Source organism: Chelonoidis abingdonii, chromosome 19, assembly GCF_003597395.2.
Source record: "Chelonoidis abingdonii isolate Lonesome George chromosome 19, CheloAbing_2.0, whole genome shotgun sequence".
NCBI classification, from domain to species: Eukaryota; Metazoa; Chordata; order Testudines; family Testudinidae; genus Chelonoidis; species Chelonoidis abingdonii.
The window spans coordinates 34,107,545-34,130,507 of NC_133787.1; the positions used below are offsets into that span (position 1 = coordinate 34,107,545).

Sequence of the window (22,963 nt, forward strand, 5' to 3'; positions counted from 1 at the left end):
ATTGATTCCCTCCTCCCCCCAGTGTAGACCAGACCTAAGAGTTCGTCTATATGGGGAAAAACCCACAGTAGCTGATGGGCACTAGCTGGTGCATGTAGCTACTCCGCACTAACACCCCATGTGAACACTCTTACTGCTCACTAAGAGTACCTTTGATCACTTTGGAAGTGTGCTAAACTAATTTGCCTAGGAAAACACTTTAGTGCACAGTTGGTGTCCTAACAGAAAGTGAGTCCGGAGTAGCTAAAGTGCTTTAAATTCACACTCTAGCTTACTGTGTATTAACTTCCCCATGTAGACAAGCCCTAACATTCCAAACTCTAAGCAGCTTCAAATAGTCACTTGCTTTGATGGCCATCTGAAGTGCTTGTAAATTGCAGGACATCTAAGTTAATGAAACCTGAAGGTTGGAGTTATCAGGTTTAACATTGTCGTCTTTCCCAGAGGAGTTTCAGTTACTTGACTGGCTGGTATCATAAGCTCTGAAGGTTTCTGGCCACACTAGGTCTAACTGCCCTTTTCTGAATTGCTAACTCACTGTCATTGAAACTGCTGGGAGTTCCTCCTGAAAAAGGAGTAGGTAAGAGTGCCGAGTACATAAGAGAACCACCCTCAGTTAAGATATTGTTAAATCAAATGTCCTTAAACTGACTTTCATGGTCTGTGAACTGGCTGAAAAACCTTAGAATTTCTGCCAGCTTTTCCATCAGAGTCCAGCATCATAACTGGGGAGTTCTTCTATATTTACCTTAAGGGATAGATCTTCAAAAGGACTCAGCTCCAAATTAGGCACCTAATGAAACATGACCACATTTTCAAATTACTCAGCATGCAGCAGCTCTTGGTATTCTTGATGGGAGCTGCAGGGGAGTACTGAGTGCATATGAAAAATCTGTTCACTTGATTCAGAGGTGGCATTTTCAAAAACACCTTCTTGAATTAGGAGCATGAGTCCCAGTCCCTCCATTGGGCCTTGACCCTGCCTTTGTTGATGTCAATGGCAAAGCCCCATTGATTTTAATGGTGCAGGATCATGGCCTAGGGGCTTAAATTGGAGCTGAGCCCTCTTGAAATCTGCCCCCCTATATAAGTGTCTAAATGACAGGTGTTGGGTCCTGAACACCTTTGAACATCTGGCCTGTGCAGTGCATGTCTAGTAATTGTATAGAGCCAAGACTGAGAAAAAGCTTAAAATATGGAATCTGTTGATTTTTTTTTTAAGTAAAAAATGTCAATAATAGTAAATGCTCATCTTGCTACTGAGTTGTGGCTGCAGTGGGGCTGGGAGAAGTGGAAGCACCTTGAGAGTGGGAGCAGGTGCATGATAACTCAACTAGGAACAACTAGGGCCATGTGCCACATGCGTCGTCCTCTTCTCCTCCTCCCTTTCCCTTGTCTTCAATATGTGTATGGGGCGATTGCGCCTTTCCCTTTCCCTTCTCCCCACCTCCTGTACTGCAGGACTCAGGGAAGGGAAAATCTCTCGGCGCTGGAGAGTCACCTACTCACTGCTGCTGCCATTGGTCAGTGGTGGGTGATAATAGGAGGGGAAAACTGGAGGGGAAGGAAGGTGGCTGCTGTTTGCTGCCTAGGCAAATAGCTATTTTTGGCCTCCCTGTACAGTGGCCATGAGCACTGCCATCCATGGTGAAGGGGTCTGCACCAATATCTTGCACACCGTAGAGCACCCTCATCTTATCTCTGCTATCTCCAGCATGAAGGAGGGAAGTGGGCTGGGATGCTGGTTTTCAGGCAGAGTGCCCTGGTAGGCCTGAGTGTGTAATGGGCCCATAGTGTTGACACCCACCCTGAGGTTTATAGTCTACACGGGCCACCAGTGCCAGTTGAGACCCACCTCTAAGAAATCATGAGGCAGTGTGGTGTTAGGTTAGAAAATGGTCTGGTTTTAGGTCCCTGTGACCCAGTGGACTGCCTGGGCACTGATCCTGAGTACAACAATGCATGGTGAGAGGGTACGCCTCCATGTCTTGCACAGCCTATTGCTGGCTTCATCTTATCTCTGGTCTGGAGGAGGGAGGCTGGGCAGGACTTTTGCTTCCAGTCAGGGTCCCTGGGCAGGCCTGAGGGTATAGAGGGGGCATGGCCTTCACACTCACCCTCACGTTTGCTGCCCCTGGAGCCATTGGTGTGCCAGTTGAGGTCTGTATTGGAACAACCACACTGGGTAGTGTGAGGTTTTGGCTATCCAGTTCGTTAATAGTTTTGAATAAAGTTCAGGCCTCCACATTTAACCATACTGTAGTGTATGTTTCTCATTGTTCCTGGGTCAACATCCGATAAACCTTCCAGGGCGCAGAACTTAAACAGTTAACAGACTGGAGAGGGATCACTACTGAATTTGCTAATTCAACAAATCAATAATGGGACTGAACTTGGAAAGCTGATTTCAACAGAAGTTACAGGTGCTTAGCACCTCTGAGATTCAGACCCTAAATGCTACAAGAAATGGTAGATTCTTTCAAAACATGAGACCCAAACAAGTGTGCTTTATAAGTTATAGCACTTTTCTATGTGGAGTGGAGCACCTTCTTGGTAACCATTGCTCCATTATATCTGAGGTTCTTAAAATATTGTATTTTCTTTTGACCCATTTGAAGTCAAGTTAACATATTGTTAAAGTATAATTTCAGGTTAATTAAGCTGTAATGACCTGCCCGTACCAAAGCTCAATAACAAGCTATGTATTAACTCCAAAAATCAAAAGAAGCTTTAAATTTCTTGCCAACTGTATTGAAGACAATAGAAACAGACAGTCAATAATGTTGCCCTTCTTAGAAAATCAAGTCTGAAGCTGAAGAGCTTGAAATAAATGAATTTTAATGCATGCACTCAGATTCTCCAGATAAATTCAAAAAGGGCTTGAGAATCTAAGTCAAGTCTGTTGGAAGAAATGAAAAAGAGGACACTGAAGACAGAAAAAGACATAGTTGCCTCCCCTATATTTTAGTATTGGGGATCAAATCGTACCTACAAGTAACCAGATTGCAAAGTCTATATTGTAATAAGATTATAGTTTAGATCTTCTATCTTGGATAATATTTGGAAATCCCTGTAACCAGTGATGAGCTGCCAAAGTCTTAAGAACCGGTTCCCTACCGGGTCTTCAGTGTCACGTCGGTGGCGGGCCCTTCAGTGCCACCGAAGACCCGGAACAAGTGAAGGACCCGCCACCGAAAACCCAGTAGTGAACTACCTGGTGAGTACAACCCCCCCTTTTCTCCCCATCCAACCCCCACCCAGGTCCTGCCCCCGACTGCCCCCCTCAGAACCCGCAACTCATCAACCCCCCTGCTCCTTGTCCCCTGACCACCCCCTCCCGAGACTCCCCACCCTAACTGACTCCCAGGACCCTACCCCCTACCCAACCACCCCGTTCCCTGTCCCCTGACTACCTACCCCAGAACCTTTGCCCCCTCTAGGGTGACCAGATGTCCCGATTTTATAGAGACAGTCCTGTTATTCTGGGAACCTATTACCCCCCCCACACTCTGTCCTGATTTTTCATACTTGCTGTCTGGCCGCCCTCGCCCCCTCCAGCCATTCCCTGCCAGTTATCCAACCCCTCCTCCCAGTCCCCGCCCAGCCCCCTTACCATGCTGCTCAGGGCAGCATGTATGGATGCCGCGCAGCCCGCTGGAGCTCGCAGCCTTACTCCCTTAGCATTCAAAGCGGCAGGAGCTGCAGAGCTGCCCAGGAGCGGTTCAGAGTGCAGGCGCCAGCAGCATGGCACACTGAGGCTCTGTGAGAAGGGGGAAGGTGGGGGAGGGGCAGGGGGAGCCTTCCCAGCCAGGAGCTCAGGCGGGCTGGATGTGGCCCTCGGGCAGGTGTAACGACAGAAAAACCTCCCTCTCCCAATTGTCCACCCCTTTAACAACAAGTTCTAAACCGGCTTTTAAAATTAACAACTAGTTCACGCGAACTGGTGTGAACCAGCTCAGGCTCACCACTGCCTGTAACCTGTCAAAATGTTTAATTATTATTGGGGGAATGAGGTTGATAAGATAGACCAAAGGACTCCCCATCCCTACTCCTTGGGCAGAAGTATTGACACTGCTAGAGCTGCATAATGGATGAATTTTGTCCCTGGGAATAAAAAACAGTATTGCCACTGGCAAAGCAGCCACAGGCAAAGCAGTTAGGGGAATGGGGGCTACTTACATTAGTGAAGTTTGCAGGATGGGGACATTGAGGGGCTAATCCTGAGAGATGCTGAGATCTCCCGGCTCCTAATGATCTAAAATTGAGCTGCAGGTGATCTGTACTTCTCAAGATTGGGCCTTAAGTCTCTCTGAGCCTCAGTTTATCCATCCATAGAATGGATATATCAAAATTCTTCCCCACCACAAGATCATGGAGAGATGTATTCATTACATGAATTAACATAAAGTGCTTCAGCTGCCAGTGCTTTAGAAGTGAGGAATGTTGTTGTATCTGAAATTCATGTGCATTTGCAATGTTTACCTAATATACTCCTGCTAAGTGAGAATAGCGTTCATATACAGTTTGACTGGACCATAATCAAGTTGTAGATTACCCAGGTAAGATTTGGTTAATTGACCTGTAAAATAGCTGCAAAATTCCCATAATGATAGTTCTTCCCTCTGAAAAGAGAATGTCATGCATGATAGTTATGGGAACTACATAGTAAAATGAACTGCAATTATTCTATGCCAGAGAAACTCATTGGGGAAAAAGCAGGACAGGGACACAAGTCAAATATTTTATTTATTTATGACACTGTAATGAGCAGTTAAAAGAAGGGGACTTAGTAAAAAATCAAAAGGCAAGAATCTTAAAAGAAGAATGAATCGTATTGCATCCACCCTTTTGCTTTCTCAGTTCTGAATATTTCTTTTTCCAGTAGTTGTGCACTTCTGCATTTCTGTGTGTTATCTCTAGGGCATTAACTGAAGTTACTAGATGATTTCTTTTTTCTTCTCAGTCAAGTGCTTTCAAAGGATGTTTTCTATCACATTGTTACTTATCTACAATCAAGAACAGAGGTAGTGCAGTAGTAATGCAGTACCTTACTCTTCATGCTCTGGGAACGTATTATTTATGGCCTATGAATTCAGTTTCACTCAAGTATTACATCTTTCTCCTGATGTAAATAATTAATGCTGGCTTGAACAAAAAAATGTGTGTGGTCATTACTAGAAAATAGTAACTGTTATTATTGTTACTAATATTAATAACAATTACTGTTTTAGTTCCAAGCCACAGTAAAGGAAGGAGTCACAGGAGTGATAGTGAATTTATCTGTTGAAGACCGCGATGATCCAGCAACAGGAGCTTGGAGAGCTGTGTATACCATTATCAACGGAAACCCAGGACAGAGTTTTGAAATCCATACCAATCCAAAGACGAATGAGGGAATGCTCTCTGTTGTCAAGGTAAGAACAATTTGCTTTTGTGTAATTTATTATTACTGTGAGGTGCATTACACACCGAAAGGACCAACTACTGGAATTGGCTAGTCAAAAGTATGTTGTTGGCTAGCAATTCCGTTTAGGCAATACATGTCCCTCCTTTTGTGTTACAATAACCATGATGGATCCTACTTACTGGAAGCTAGTAGCTCTGCTACTATGTTAGAGTACGTGATGTGGTTTGTCATGTGGCTCTATATACACAGAAAATGAGACAGAGGCAGCTTGTCTGGTGCTGAACTCGGACTGGCCAGCAGGATGTAGCCAATGATGGTGATGGAGACTCTGTCACTTTGTGGTTAATTCTGTCACTTACAAGCTTGAGTGAGTGTTAAATGTGCTCTTTGCATCTGGTACTCTGATTTCTTGATGTATCTTACAGCCTTTAGACTACGAGATCTCAGCATTCCACACACTGCTGATCAAAGTAGAAAATGAAGACCCACTGGTTCCAGACATAGCCTACGGCCCCAGTTCTACAGCAACAGTTCAGATCACTGTTCTGGATGTAAACGAAGGCCCTGTTTTCCACCCAGACCCAATGACAGTGACCAAACAAGAAAACATCCCCATAGGCAGTGTTGTGTTAACAGTAAGCGCCACAGATCCAGATACCTTGCAACACCAGACTATTAGGTGAGTGAAATATTCTTTACTCTAAGTCTACCAAAAAGTGAATACAAATGTCTGTTGTGCCTGCAGAGCTTGGCTGTTAGTACCTCATTAAATTAAATTCATTTGGGATCTGGATAATAAGGAGTGAGGATTTCTTTTTTCATAATGAAGACCTTCATTATCAGAAAGTCAACGAACTACATTAGGCAGGTGACAATAGTTTTCCAAGTTGTAAGTTACTGCAATAGAACAATCCAGCGCCACAAGCAGTAGAGTGAAATAATTATGGTACAGAGTTCTTCCCCCGCTCCCGACTCCTGCCCAGGAGATCACAAGAAAACTGGTGGTGGTGTTTTTTTTTTAATTTTAAACTAATTTATGAGAATAATTTCTCTGTATTTTAGATGGAGGAACCAGGCTTATATTTGTTTCTAACGTCTTTAGTGAAGTAATTATTATCCACCGAGATTCAAGGGCTACAGGGATAATAAATGCTCCTCAACTAAGCAGTGGCATCTAATAATAAACTTACTTCTGGATAAAGGCCAACTAAGAGAAATGCAAGGATCATAGACTCACAGAAATGGGGGGCTGGAAGGGATCTTGAGAGGTCATCTAGCCTAGCCTTCCACACTGACACAAGACCAAATAAACCTAAACTACCCCAACGGGTGTTTGCCTAAACTGTTCTTGAAAATTTTCAATGATAGGAATCTCACAACCTGCCAGGAAGCCTATCCCAGGACTTAACTATATTTAAAGTTAGAAAGTTTTTCTCAATATCCAATCTAAATCTCCCTTGCTGCAGATTAAGATCATGACTTCTTGTCCTACCTTTGGTGGACATGGAGAACAACTGGTCACCATCCTCTTTATAACAGCCTTTAACTTTTCTAATAGGTTAGGTTTTCTAAACTTTTCATCAGTTTTGTTGCTTTCCTCTGGACTCTCCCATTTGTCCACATCTTGCCTAAAGTGTGGTGCCCAGAATTGGACAGAGTACTCCATGTGAGACCTAAGCAGTGCTGAGTAGAATGGGACAACTACCTCCCATGTCTTACATACAACACTCTTGTTAATACATCCCAGAATTATATTAACCTTTTTTGCAACTGCATCACATTGTTGATTCATATTCAATTTGTGATTCTCTATAGCCCCCCGAGATCCCCATTTTGTAGTTGTGCATTTGATTTTTCCTTCCTAAATGCAGTACTTTGCATTTGTATTGATTGAATTTCATTCATACCAATTGTCCAGTTTACCAAGGTCCATTTGCATTCTTACCCTATCATCCAAAGTGCTTGCAACTCCTCCAGGCTTGGTGTCATCCATACATTTTGTAAGTACACTCTCCACTCAGTTATCCAAGTCATTAATTAAAATATTAAATAGTACCAGACCCAGGGCAGACACACAAGGGAACCCATAAGATTTGCTGCCAGTTTGACAGTGAACCAATCAACACTAATCTATAATTCCTCAGGTCCTCTTTGTTCCCTTTTTTAAAGATGGGTACTTTCTTTGCTCTTCTCCAGTCCTCTGGGACTTCACCTGTTCTCCATGGCTTCCTGAAGATAGTTCCTAATGGTTGCAAGAATGCTTCAATTAGTTCCTTAATGCATCCTAGTGTGAATTTCATCAGGCCCTGCCAACTTGAATACATCTGACTTATCTAAATACTCTTTAACCTGCTATTTCCCTATTTTGGCTTGCATTCCTTCTCTCTTGTTAATAATCATATTGAGCATCTGGTCACAATTAACTTTTTTTAATGAAGACTGAAGTACAATAGGCGTTAGGCACCAAAGCCTTTACTTGTTATTAGCTCTTCTTCCCCCTAAGTAGTGGATCTACACTTTTCTTTGTCAAAGCCAAAGATGTCCTGTCAACACCATCTGTACAGCTTTGCACTCCTCTCCAGGGTGCATGTGTCTCTGCCTAGGCCCTTATCCTCAACTGAGAGAATGGAAGAGAATCTTGTCTTCACCCCCACCTTCTTCACTCTTGCTCCCAGAGCCCTGTAGTTAGTGATCATGTGCTATGGGTCAGACCTGGCAGTATCATTAGTGCCCAAGTGGATGAGTAGCATCAGAAGGACGGATGAGCCTTGGCAAGCTTTCTGTAACATCTCAGGTGCAGGTTCCAGGCAGGCAGTATGCCTCCTGTGTCACGTTAACAGATGGATGCTTCCATCCCCCTCAGAAGGGAGTCCCTGACTACCACTACCTTATGTCTTCTCCTCTTGGGGGTGGTGGCCAGGAGCCCCCGAGCCTTGGGGGAGGGTCAGGTGACTTCTCTTCCTCAGCCATTGGGATCTGCTCCTCTCTTGTTGCCAGCACAGCATTCTGGAATGAGTGACTCACCCTCGCTCACTCAGCCACCTCTAACTGCTGGTCTAGTAAATAAAAATTGCACTGTCCTCTCTTCAAAGAGCCCCACTTGAATTCAGGTATTAACCCATCTAACTGTGGGGTGATCTAGTCCAGACAGTCAGCAACTGAGACACACCACATCCACACCATACCACCCAGCAAACCAATAAAGTAACCCAGAGTCCTGCTAACTTGAATGACAAGATCCTAGCACAGAAAAGTGCTAATTTTTTGCCCGACAAAGTTAATCAATAGCAGGAAGGCAGAAAACCCCAGAGATATTCAGCATCTGGCTAGCTCCGTTGGCTGTCTTCCGCTCACCAGCCACATGATGTCTTCTGTACTACAGAAATATAATTCATACATATACCCTGTCTCTGAGGAACAGAGTTGGCAATTAAGTGCTGCCATCTTTTCATATTTAAAAATGGAGAATCAATTTTAAAGCTATTTTATGGCATATGATTGCTATGTTCCTGGTGTGAGTCTCTTGAGACCACAGGCTATATTAGGCAGCTTATGATGATGATCTACCAGTGTTCTGGGAAGGCTCCTGTAGAAAGAGGAAAATAATTTTTCAGTTCTAAAAAGCAGATTATTTTTACCGTTAAAAATGGTTCCTGGAGTCTCTGGTGAACCGGATGAAAATTTAGAAAGAACACGCAAGTCATAAAATGATGTTAGTCTCAAAATCGCATTTTCTTTGAAATGATGTTAACTCTACCTTCCTGTGTATCAGAGCAGGAGTTTCAATTAGATGCTTAGACACTTGAGCTGGACGAGGGAAGCAAAACTGAATGGAGTGAGGACGTAGAATGCAGAAGGGAGGACCAGAGGCTGTAGCCTGGGAGTCCCTCTACAGATCAGCTGCCTTGTTGGTCAGTTAAGATTGAGAGGGGGCATGTGAGGAGAAAAGTCAGTGAGCAGCCACTTTTTGTAATATGCTTCCCAGGAGAGTTTCCAGTTAGAAATGGAGCCTTGTTGCAGGGAATTGAAGATGAATGGTAGAAAGGTGCCATAGAATAATGTAAGAGGGATTAAGAAACATTGTGCTCTGATTTCCCTATGGATTTTCTTGGACAGTGCAGTCTGTGACCCCTTAGACTCACAGACTCATAGACTCATAGGTCAGAAGGGACCAATATGATCATCTAGTCTGACCTCCTGCACAAGGCAGGCCACAAAACCCTACCCATACACATTTATAACAACCCCTTAACCATGACTGAGTTATTGAAATCCTCAAAATTGTGATTTGAAGACCTCAAGCTGCAGAGAACCACCAGCAAGCGACCCATGCCCACGCTACAGAGGAAGGCGAAAAACCTCCAGGGCTCTCTGCCAATCCGCCTGGAGGAAATTCCTTCCGACCCAAATATGGCGATCAGCTAAACCCTGAGCATGTGGGCAAGACTCACCAGCTAGCACCCAAGAAAGAATTCTCTGCAGTAACCCAGTTCCATCCCATCCTCACAGACCATTGAGCAGACTATCTGCCAATAATCCAAGATCAATTGCCAAATTAAACTATCCCATCATAACATCCCTCCATATACTTATCAAGCTTAATCTTAAAGCCAGATAAGTCTTTTGCCCCCACTACTTCCCTCGGAAGGCTGTTCCAGAACTTCACTCCCTAAGGTTAGAACCTTCGTCTAATTTCAAGTCTTAATCTTCCTAATATCCAGTTTGTACCCATTCGTCCTCCTGTCTACATTAGTACTAAACTTAAATAATTCCTCTCCCTCCCTAACGTAATCCCCTGATATTTTATATAGAGCAAGCATATCCCCCGGAGCCTTCTTTTGGCCAGGCTAAACAAGCCAAGCTCTTTGAGTCTCCTTCATAAGGCAGATTTTCCATTCCTCGGATCATCCTAGTAGCCCGTCTCTGAACCTGTTCCAGTTTGAATTCATCCTTCTTAAACATGGGACACCAGAACTGCACACAATATTCCAGGTGGGGTCTGGACTTCTCCTGAGTCCTTACTGCATGAGGTTGCAAACACCATTTTCTTGAAGGAAGAATGATGTTTTGACTTTGATAAACTTCATGGAGATTTAGAAGTCATTTTTTACCCTTCTGTATTTCCCTTTTTTCCATGAGAGGAAGCAACAAGGCCATGGATAAGCTTTGTAGCTGAAGTGGTGTTGGCCTGCTCCTGTGTTCCTTGTTTACCCTACACTCCAGGCAAAGTCAATTGAAACTTTGAGTGCCCAGTGATTGCAGGGCAGGCACTAAGGCTCTACCTGTAGAGACCAGAATGCCAATCCATCTCAGATGTGTGGATTTGTCCATCATCATAAGCATTGTTTAGAAGTGACAGGGCACTTCTTACAGATGATTAGTCTATGGATCACTAATGAAATTCAATGTATATAAGCATGTATCAGCATAGTGTTGTGAAGGACTGGACTAGGAAAGGGATTAAAACGATGTGAAGATGAATTTAAACAGGTAAGAGTACTCAACATTTAATGTAGGGGGAAAAGATACTGCATATAATTAAAGATTTCAATTCCCTGCATCATCTCAAAAACATCTAGTTAATAGGCTGTGAATATTTTGTTTTTCTGTATCAAGAGTACCTGCAAACTTTGTCATTTAAAAATCAGTTTATCTGAAGGATGGATCTTAACTGATGACATTTCCCCTGTTTTTTAAATGTATTTATTTATTGAATGCATTTTTAGCCATTCATTTCATTTTAGTCTTTGCTCCGGGGAATTCTTATTTCATTCACTATTGTCATAACTTTCTTTTGATGGATGGAAAAGAGCTGTGGAATTTCTATCATGTCAGATACAGCAATATGCCCCTCAGGTGCATTATTCAAAGCCTGACTCATATAGAAAAAAAGTCCTGTATTCCTTTTGGTGTTGGTATTGAGTTTAGCATATACAGGCCTAAATTTATTGATAGTTTTAAGTATTTTCATGGGAGCTATTTGATAAGAAAAGGCTCATTAATTATTTGCAATGTTTGATCTTGTTCTGCTAAGAAAGCAGCCCCAAGAGAATAGGGAGTATACGTGAAATGGGTTAAGAAAATCATGCAGTAGTTTTTTCTTATAATCCTGAATCTGCTATCTGTACTTCTCAACCAGACTTGCTGATTTTGCCAATTTTTTTTAATGATTATGTTGGGAATGCAAATTATAGGTGGTATTAGTGGATCGCTGGGAACTCTAGTTTGCTTTTCAAATAGTGTATGTAGCCAGCCAGACAGCATATATCCTTTTGCAATCTACCACTAGTCACAACTTGCTGCAAAGGACTCCTGAAATTCTGAGTAATAATAGCTCATAAGCTAAATGAAAAGTTCCCAGAGCTCACAACCTAATGTGGACAATATCTGCACTGCCAAAAATTGGAATTTTCTTTTACCTAAAAGAGAGGTTTTCTTCTCTCATGCCAAACATCCAGAAAAAGCAAAACAATGAGGTGTAGAGGTCTGAGAGTGGATAGTGACCATATACGAGGAAGTATTTTACAAGACGAGGACTATTAATTTTATAAGGAGAAAAACAAATGGGAATATAATAGAAGTATGGAAAATAGTGTGTAACTCAGGCTAATCAGGCTGTATATATCTACTTTTTGATACAAGACATAGAAAACACTGAACAAAATAAATAATAGAGAAAAGGAAGGATTGTTCATGCAATGCAGTGTAATGAAGCAGTGGAACTCACTGCTGCTGGGTATTATTGAAGCAAATAGCTTATGAAGAGTCAATAAAGGGTTAGACATTTATATGAAAGGGAAAAGCATTTTCAATTTAGCTAGGGTAAAATTGCATGTATTGTGGAAAATGCCCTGTAGTTCTCACCAGTGGATGGACTGGTAGAGTAAGATCAAATGTTCAAGCAGGCATAATACAAAGTGCACATTCACTAAGCCTTAATGGACAAGTGCAAGTCATGGTTTGTGTGTGCATGCCCACATCCTTGATCCATGTGTCTGTGCCCATGTCCCTGATCTATGCATCCATTATTCCCAACAAAATACATATGTCAGTTGCAAAATGTATGTCTGTACAGATAAAGGTTTGAGGGGTCTTGTTCACCTCACCCACCTTATACAGCTAATGTATAAGACCATTCAGTGCCAAAAAGGTATTTTCAATTTGCTGTACCTACAACTAGGAGCTGCTGGTAGCTATTAGTAATTACCACTTACGTAGCACTAATACCTGTGCATCCGATGAAGTGGGTGTTCACCCACGAAAGCTCATGCTCCAATACTTCTGTTAGTCTATAAGGTGCCACAGGATTCTTTGCCACTAACATAGGTTATTCTACTGAGTTCAGTGTAACAACTACACTTTAAAAACCATGAATATAACATAGAGAAACATTTCTGTACCATGGTTCCAAATCAAACTGAATCTGGTCTTTGAGCACAAAATATCTGAATCCGATTTCAATGACTTGTCTGTGGAAAACATAGCTTGCCTTACAAAGATTCCTATAGGCACCTGTATTTTTGAGACAATTTTCCTTCTAGTTCTTCAGCTTGAAGTATGCAAAGACTCCAAGTATTTGCACGAATCAAACCCCATGAACCTGTAGGTCTAGATATCGTTCTGCATATGGTTAGCAGTGCACCTGCATTAACATTCAAGGGATGTTGTTAGAGTTATAAAGATCATACTGGGAACTAAAATGCACAACCATATGCTGCAAGAGCCAAGTCCAATTGTGCCCTTAGTTACATCTGTTTAAATCTAAAGTAATTTTACTTTCAAGCCAGGCCTTGGACAAACATGTCCTGATCTGTAGTCAAAGGAAAGGCTCTCCTTGAGTACAGTGGAATTTGAATCAAGCTTTTGCCTGTAGACAAAACTAAAAGAGTTTCTCCCAACTTACACTAATGTAACTGAGAACAAAATTTTGTCCCTCTGTGTTCACAGGGAGAAAGCAATGGAACCAGTTAATGTACAATTGCGATTTTAAGACGGATTAATCTATATTAACCTATATTTTTTTCTGAAGTATTCAGTTCCTTCTACAGCTCCCAACTTTTTATTACAATAATAATAAATAATAATATATCCAGAAGCCCCCTTATTAATTATAATCCAACAACTTTTTAATAGACTGATAATGAAGTTTCTCAAATTTGAGTTCTTAATCAGGGATCACTGTTATTTTTGTGCCCGATTTAAGAGTTTAATTTTGGGTGCCTCTTTCCCACCTCTGAAATTTTAATCAGAAGTTTCAAGGGTATGTGTCAATGAGAAGTTAAAGGCCAGATTTAATAACATTTTCTACCTGGGGAAATTAAAAGAAGAGCCTTGCTTTCTGAAATCCATTATTAACAATAGATCTTAATTAAACATAGTTACCGGCCTTAATAATTTGTCTGCATGGAGAGATCAGTTTTGTCATTTCTTTGCTCTTTGGATTCAACAAGTACAGGATACACAGTAGTTAGACTTAAAACTAAGTGCAAATAAGTTGTTTACTGCAGTGTACTTATAATTTTTAATTAAAGCAATGCTCTCTGGTTTCATGTTTTATCATGGCAATATATTTTTATTACCTACTCTGCTCTAGGATTTTTAATTATTTATGTAAGTATATTATTGCAACTTTCATTCTTGGTAAATGATGTGACTGGTTGCTGTGGAAACATCTCCAGGAAAAAAAATAGTTTATGGAATACAGCATGTATAATTAATTAAATAACAAAATTAAAATGGCCTTCATTCATATCTGACAAGATGTATTTGAAGCCAGAGGGCTTAGAAATAGAGCCCATGCTAGAATGAGGCTCATAGGAATGGAAACTTTATCAAAATTATATGCAATAATTTTGGCAACTCATCTGTAGTCAATCCCAGTTGATGCCATATAATATCAAGGATGTCTGAATAGACAGCTGAAGGCCACTGTCGTGGTTTGTACAGCACCTAGCGCTGTGCAGTCCTGATTCATAACTTGGGCTCCTCAGTACAATAATACAAATGAATTCATAAATAATAATAATACTGATGAGGTCTCAACTGCATTACGCTGAAAGCTAATGTGATTATTTTACAGTAAATATGACACATTAATAATCGTAAGGTCTGATTCTGATCTCATTTACAATGCATTTGAAGTCAGCGGAAATACATGAATATGAAACCAAAATATCTCCAGTGGCTTTGGTGGTATGGCTCCTTGTTTAAACTAGTGGAATTGAGATCATAATCAGTTCTTGCTCTTTTTAGCATGTTTTCCAAATAACATCTGTCTATGTTGAAATGTAAAACAGACTTTGTTTTACTTCTTATATTGGACTTGAGCCTTTAATGCAAAACACTGACACGTTCTAATGGGGCTGCTTGCCTGAACAACAGACTGTGGAAGTAGTAATGCTGAGCTCTGATCTACACTACAAACTTATGTTGGTATAATGTCACTCAAAGGTGTACTGCTGCAGTGTTGTAAGAGGTTGACAAGCCCAGAGTCTCTCAGGGCACGAGTTAAAGAATTATACTTATTTTTTATATCTTGGCTCAAAGTGCAACCAGGCAGCAAGGTGTCTACTAAGTCCATTGGTGGTTACTTTTACAAGTGAGCCAGATTTTGCTCTGTTCCACCTTCAGAAACCTAGGCCTGGTCTACACTGGAAGGTGGGGTTTGATGTAAGATACGCAACTTCAGCAATGAGAATAGCTGAAGTTGACGTATCTTATTTCGACTTACCTCCTGTCCTCATGGCGCAGGATCGATGGCCGTGGCTCGCCCGTCGACTCTGTTTCTGCCTCTCACCCTGGTGGAGTGCCGAAGTCAACGGGAGCACGTTCAGGGATTGATATATCGTGTCTAGATGAGACACAATATATCGATCCCCAATAGATCGATCGCTACCCGCCAATCCGGCGGGTAGTCTGGACATACCCCTAGAGTCAATGCTTAGTGCAGTCCACTGAAGTCAGTGGAGAAAAATTCTCCAGATTTCTGCTGGTGTAAATGAAAACTGCCATGTTTCATCTTTAAAAAGATGGAGCGGTTTCCTAAAGGCCTATAAGGTAGTGTTGAGACGACATTAAATGGGAAATTTGCAAGCTCAGTGAGTTCATCCTGACTTCCAAACATTGGAAAAACTAAGCAGATTTCAGTGGAATAAAGTAAGAAATGGTTTGCGTCTGTTATTCCCATTTGTGCTGCCAGTTACTAGCTTTATATGTAGTGAAATTAGAAGCCATGCATCATTAAACTAATTCAAGAAATGTATTTCATTCTCTGCCGCAAGTTGGATTTTTTCAAGCAAATCTGAGCACCCTCTGTCCAAGAATGATGAGATTTCACACAACATTCCTCGCCAACTGTTAAGGGATTAATTTTGCATACTCCGATGCATACCGAGTCTTTTTTAAGACACACTTTTATTGTAGGCACGGGTCAATAAACTTTCTTTAGGTTGCACTGCAATCATTTTAAGGAAGTACTATGTAATGAGAGAGGGACAGCAAGTCTCAAAGAGTTCATGCTTATGAAGTAATACATGCAGGCCTTGTTAAATATGTCTTCCAGAGTCAGTAAGGGTTGTCTTTGGACCCCTAATATCAGGTGATTGTTTTCCTTATACAGATAGAAAAATAGATCTTCTTTTTAAAAATTAACGGCTGAGCCATATTCTCAGTATGCAGCACCAGGGTTTTTCATTTTAAGTTACACCCAAGAGCATCTTGAGTTAGCTCTGCAGCTGTATTTATGGCCTGTCCAAAATCCATGCCCCAGGGAATTTGGAGCATATCTCTAAATCTGAAGATGATGTATATCGGGGAGTACAAACTGCTTTAAAAATAATAGAGATGGAGAGGGAAATCATGTGAACTTGACCTGAGGTACAAGTCATTCCTATCCTCTCTGTCCTGCCAAATCCTTTGAAACACAAAGCATTGCCTCCAGAGAAGCTAATTGTAGCAGTGGAATCCAGAGACCGGGGAATAGAAGAGCATTGAATCACCTCATTCTGAAAGAAACAGTCCTGCCCATTCCTTCATGCTATAGAGGGAAATGGTTACAGACCATCCTGCGGAACAGCATTTTCACTGAAAACCCTTTTTTGTATGTGGTTGTAGTAGCAGTGTAAGTATATTGGTGTGTATTGTGGTGTAGTTGTAATACTCAGAGAGGAGAAACTTTGAATGAAAGATTCATGTACATTGCTCCTTGGTAATCTAAACAAACTGACATGTGTCTTTCATTTATTAAGTGGTGAGATAAATATAGAATTCTCTCCCTGTGTAACAATGAGAAAAGGAGTGAAGATATTGAGATTGGAGGGGCTTCTAGAAAGGAATGTGTATGCTTGATTCTCTTCACACACCACTTTTACATGTATAACTAGAGTGGGGTTATTACAAGGGGTGAGAAGAAAATTGGGTCCAATATCTATCAGTGTTTCTCCTGTTCTGAGAATTATTTACAGCTAAAGGGCATTTGGGTGGCACTGCCTGGAGAGATCACACACTTTGAATTAACTGTGAGGAAGCAGCTGGCAAGAGAATCTCTCTGGTGGGAACAAACTAGTGAAATGAGACTGAAGAGAATTAATGGCTGGAGTAAAATTCTTAGGCTGGAGAGAATCCTTAGGCTGCAGGAAGGGGAAGGATAGGAACAAATGGGGGCAGACAGGAGGTGTTTAAGGGCTGGATAGGAAACAAACAGGAGAGAACAGGGTAAGAACTGGGAGAATAGTGGGAGAAGGGTTATAAAACACACTCCCCTCCAGAACAGAAACTGAACCCAGGATTCCAGAGTCTCAACATTCCTCTGATGTCTAACAAATAGCTCTGAAACCCACTGGCAAAGTTTGTGTCATCGCCCTCTAGTGGCTGGACCACATAGAAAATAAGTCTTTTGCTACCTCTTACTCCTCTCTACCTAACGGACTGTGCTGTGAATCTAATGGTTCCAGCCATGAAGATGACCCCTGTGGTGGCCAGCAGGATTCCACTTGATAGTATTTCCATTTTTTAATATACCTTTTTTTAAAAAAATCAAGACAAATTGCATTGAAAATGTTCAGAATAACATTAAAGTTGAAAAGTCAAGCCCTCAAAGGTTAGAAAATGGCAGGATTGAGGTTGATCTTGCAATTGTAACTGTGCTTTGAAGATATAAAGTGTTAGAAAAATACTACATACTCTGAAAACTCAGGCCCTAGGTGTCTTGAGTTGCGTACCTAAAAATAGAGGGCACTTTTGACAGCTTTGGCCTTAATGTCTTGGTGCCTCAGTTGTTCATGTATAAAACATGGATAATAATATCCCCTCACCTCACAGGAGTGTTCAGAGCATAAATTCATTAATGTTACTGAAGCAATCAGGTACTATGTTCAGACCAGAATAGAAAAGTCTATGGGGAAATTAATACTTTTGTATTCAGTGCTGGGTTTAATGTGCAGTAAACAAGGCTGGACATTTAATGATGAGGATAAAAATATAGAATTGAATAGTCACTCATTCAGTGAGCATGATGTATCCTGTGCACTGAATGAGGCAGGGTTCATGTGAAATAAATAATATGAGGTCCTGTAATTAAAGACTATGTGAAATCCTAACTCCATAGAAGTCAATGGGAGTTGTGCAATTGACTCAACTGGGCCCAGGATTTCACCTTGTTTCATAAGGCACGTGCAGAAAGGTGACAAATAAAGTTGAACACACAGTCTTAATTCACTCATTTCCTATCGTCTGAGTGCCTGATTTTGCTATGTTCTGTTAACATATATATAGCTGATAGCTGAGATAGCTGAGGTGGCTGACATTGGGAAATCCTACCAGTGGCTGGAAAGGGCTGGACTAAAAGACAACACTGAGGCACTGATCACAGCAGCACAGGAACAGGCACTGAGCACCAGATCCATTGAAGCAGGGGTCTACCACACTAGAGATGCAGACTGTGCCCAGAGAGGCTCAGAAGAGTCCCAACACATTAGTGGTCGGATTTGTAAGTATGCAGGCAGAACAGCAAACACTGATACTCTGGCACAACAGGCTGGCAATTGTTGTACAGGAACATCTGCACAGCGTGATGGGGCTAGACTACCAAAGATCAGATGGGGAATATCCACAGAGAGTTGTGGAGAAACAGGGCTAGATTCTGTGGGACTTCCAGGATCCAGCACGGAACACTGGTACTGGCAATCAACCAAGACATCGTTTGTAATAGACAAGGCCAGAAGACACGTGCTTCGATAGAATTGATACAAGTGCCAATGTACAGCCACATCAGAAGAAGGAATTAGAGAAGCTGGAGGAGTACCCAGGGCCTGAAAGGAGGTAATCGAGAGGTTGAAGTGAAGCCAAAGTGGTCCCAGTGGTGGTAGAGCACTCTGGGTGTTCGCCTAGCTGGTGAGGGCTCCACACAGATCTCCAGAAACAAACTCAGAGTCTCTGTCCAAAGAGTGCAGTGCTGGAAACAGCTTAAGGATACTGCGCGAGAACCCTCAAAACTCCAGGCCTGTAAGAGGACACCCAGAGGTTGAGGAAGACCAACATACCATCCCATAGGGGTGAGCAGGGGAATTTTTGATATTACATACTATAAGTATATCAAACTAAAGAGAGACAAATAAAAGATCAGTAGCTGTCAAATATTGCCATCCGAGCCCCCTTCAACTCAACTGTTGGCTTCTGTATAATTTCTTATGGGATATATGATGAGAATAGCCTTCTCTATCATTACTCGCAACGGCAGTGTACTGATAGCTAACAAGAAAAACATTCAAGACTTGTAACTGCAGAAGATCTAGAATCATAGAACTGAAGGCGACCTCAGAGGGTTATCTATCCAGTCTCCTGCACTCAGGGCAGTACCTATATTATCTAGACCATCCCCTAGACAATGTTGTGTTTGTCTAACTTGCTTCGTAAAATTTCCAATAATGGAGATTCCACAACCTCCACGTAGGACAAATTATTCTCAGTGGCTTAAAGTCTTCTACAACATTCACTTGCAAAGAACAGATTATTGCTTTGTGAAAATACCTCTTCCTAAATTTTCTTTTCAAAAAATACATTTTTAGTGTCAGAAATGCCTGTATAAATTATCATGATATATAGCTGTGGAATGTCATTAACAAAGGCCCATTTTCTCACCACCGCCATGATAAGGCTTCGTGCCCCATTACAATGGCGAAATCAACAGAATTTAAATTTATTATGAGATTCTTTTTTCATTATATTTAACATGGCAGTATAACTTCAGTGAAATTAATCGCGACAAAAGATCCTGGGACCTTATAAACTAATAAGCTTTCATAGGTAAATACCCACTTCGTCGAAGATGCATGAGTGGATTCCAGAAGGCAGGTAAGAATCAGTCTAGAGATAATGAGGTTAGTTCAATCAGGGAGGATGAGGCCCTGTTCTAGCAGTTGAGGTGTGAACACCAAGGGAGGAGAAACTGCTTTTGTAGTTGGCTAGCCATTCACAGTCTTTGTTTAATCCTGAGCTGATGGTGTCAAATTTGCAAATGAACTGAAATTTCTCTTTGAAGTCTGGTCATGTTATATCAGGTGGCGTTATATTGAGGTAGCGGTGTATTTAGAATAGAAACCTACTGCAGTTTTCTGTACAGAATGTTGGGATGGACTTTGTCAACTAAATATCTGATAGGATTTTGCCTACTTATTGTCACAATAAGAAAAAGGAGAAGAGAGTTGGTTAAAACAAGCATTGGATGTCTGTGGCACAAGAAGTGCAGCCTATATGGTGCACAATATCCCCAAAATTAGTACCTATAATTTAGCTTCTTCCATTGTGTATTCCCCACTTTTTGTTATCAGATACAAATGAACATTTTTCCATTTTCGTAAATTTTTGGACTAAATTCTGGTGTGAGGTTTTCTAGAACCATATATCATCATGTCAGCATGTCTTACTGAATTTCTCACCTACTCTTACCTTCTGTTATTGCTTTCTACAACGATAGAACATATTCCTCAGGGCTACATAAATGCTGAAGTGCATCAAGATGGCTTTGTTTTCCACCAGATTTTGTCATTCCTTTGGTGCTTTTAAAGGGTGCATTGGGCAGTCATACATCATTCTCAAGAAACTGAAAGTCATTTTATAGAAAAGGAGAGCTAGCATGAGTATTGCTGCTAAAAATCTCCAATAATACAATTTAAAATAAATGAACAAACAGAACCAAAAACAATCTTAATTGCTGGCACACATTTTCAAGAGTTGACATGATAGTGAATCTATTTCTATGGAAACAATCTTATTCATTTGCTGTCTTTCCACTTATTCATGAAGCACTTTGAGAATTACCAGCTCCTCTGGATAAAGCCAGGTCATTAATCAAATATCAGAAAACTTGGCATGCACCTTTTGTGTAGTGATGACATGAAATCCACTTTATCATATTTGTGTGCCAGAAGAAAATCAAGGCTGAGAACGCACACACACAAATGATATTAATTTAAGTATTGGGGCCTGTTTTTTATTAGAACATCAACCCAGCACTAATGTCCATGTACCATGCACTGGCATGCACAGTTTTCCAGCACTAACACTTATGCCAGCAGGTGATAGTCCGTCAGCTAAGAGTGTAGGTGACAGAATCTCCATGCACATATCCCAAGTGGACAAATAGATTTTGTGCATGTAAACCCCATCCCCTGTAAGTGCATATACTTTTGCTGGGAAAGAATGTGTACACACACAAGTGAAGGTCAGAGTCTCCAGATGTAAGCTAACATGCTTCACTCTCCAGCCCCACAAACCCACCACCATCCTGCCCCGACCTGTGCACTAAACTTTGGTGAATCCAAACTTCACAACTGGTGCATCTATTTCTACAGAACTCTAAACCAACGTTCCCCTTATGCTTTGGGGAAGTTTGGATTCTAATTTGGGACTTTGCAGGCATGGGCCTGAGTAGTACCAACACATAAAAATGCCATTATAGACATTGGTTCTGGAATTGTGCCTTTCAACATTTAACAAAAACATATAACTTGGGGAGAAATTCCACCAGCCCTATATTATATGTAAACTTTTATATTCACACAATGAGCAGGTTTCAAGTGTTTGGGGTTTTGGTTCTTTTCAGACCACCAATCAGGGATTTAATGCTACTCCCACTAAAGTCAGTATTAGAACAGCAAACCAAGCTGAAATAGGGCATACCACAGATGCATTCTTAGTGTTACATCTTAATGTGTTGCATTCATCTACATGGAATCTATAAATGAAAAACTGAGCTATGTAGAATCTTTTTCTGAATTAAGAGAATAGCATACCTATTCCACCTCCTCCAGCTTTATTGTCCGTTTGCCTTATATATAGCTGGTTTCTAGCAATGCGTCCCTTGTCAGTTCAGACAGCTTAGTTCAGTCAGCACTGGAAACTAGTTCTATCACAATTTTGGCAACATCAGCTTCTTTACAGACTTTTCTTTTCAGTTATTACTTTTTGTGCATTAAGATCTGTGCTTTCTACAGTTGCTTTTTTGTTGTTGTTGATTCTTGTTCTTTTTTCTGCAAAGCCAAGAAAAAATAGGTGAATACAACAAAGTATTTATGCTGGTTCACTGAAATAAGTAAACATTTTTTTTTCTCGTATTGCTGTTGCACTGCTTGCATTCCTAAAATTGTGTTTCCTCCTTAAGAAAAGTCTAATAGAATCATTTAGGAATTCCAAGTTACTGGGAACAGCTTGAAATGCTTTATTTAGCCCTTGGAGCAAACTGCAGTAGCTCTATAGAAAATGGAGGTTTCACTGGTTGTTATGATATCCCTTCCATAGGAAATAATCACTCTGTTTGTCCTTGTCTGTTGTCAAACACTGATCATTTGTGGCTGATGCTTCAAACATATTTCCTCTTCAAGGGATAACTGTAGTTTCTGCTTTATCCAAGTTTAATCATGTTTAGCCCTCAGCTGCTCGCTCTTCATTCTTGAGAACTTCTTCACTTCATTTTTGCTCACCTTGAATTGACAAACCGAGCATAGATTACCTCCATAGGATCTCTTTTGTAGCTTGAACTAATGTCTTCTGCTGGTGTGGGGGACAGAGGTTGTGATTCCATCACATGCTTTCTAAGAAAGGTCCATTTTGTGAATATTTTCTCTTGTCCTGGATATGATCCCGGTTTTTGATAGACTTCATGGGAATGCTAAATGAATGCTGCTTTCTTATACTTTCCAAGGTCTCTGTGACTTTAGGTAATGTTCACCAGTTTGCATTCAGCGCCGCTAACAGTCTCTTTCAGTTCAGTATTAAAATTTTATAAGATTTGGGAGGGGGACGTTGTTTCTTTTTTGGGGTTTTTTTTGGGATGTGACCATTTAGTTAATAGACTTTGCTTCTTTCATTCACTCTCCTACCTCTTTTATAATTCATTCTCTTTTTTGCACATTCCATACTTCAGCAGATGTGTGCACTCTATGTAAACACGTGTATTTGGTATTAAGAAACTGAAATAACTTCCCATTTTCCCCAATCTCTTTTAAAAATTGTAAGGGGCATCATCTCTACACCTTTTGCAGTTATATACAACATAATTTA

General features: G+C 41.0%; 1 protein-coding gene across 1 annotated transcript in view; it reads left to right on the top strand.

The window, feature by feature from the left end:
• Positions 1 to 22,963, top strand: part of CDH13 (cadherin 13) — a 738,851-nt gene that overhangs the window by 651,651 nt on the left and 64,237 nt on the right. Inside the window, exons 9-10 of the mRNA XM_032766126.2 lie at positions 5,232 to 5,414; positions 5,833 to 6,086. Coding sequence (XP_032622017.1) covers positions 5,232 to 5,414; positions 5,833 to 6,086 — 437 coding nt within the window. The remainder of the gene's footprint in view (positions 1 to 5,231; positions 5,415 to 5,832; positions 6,087 to 22,963) is intronic.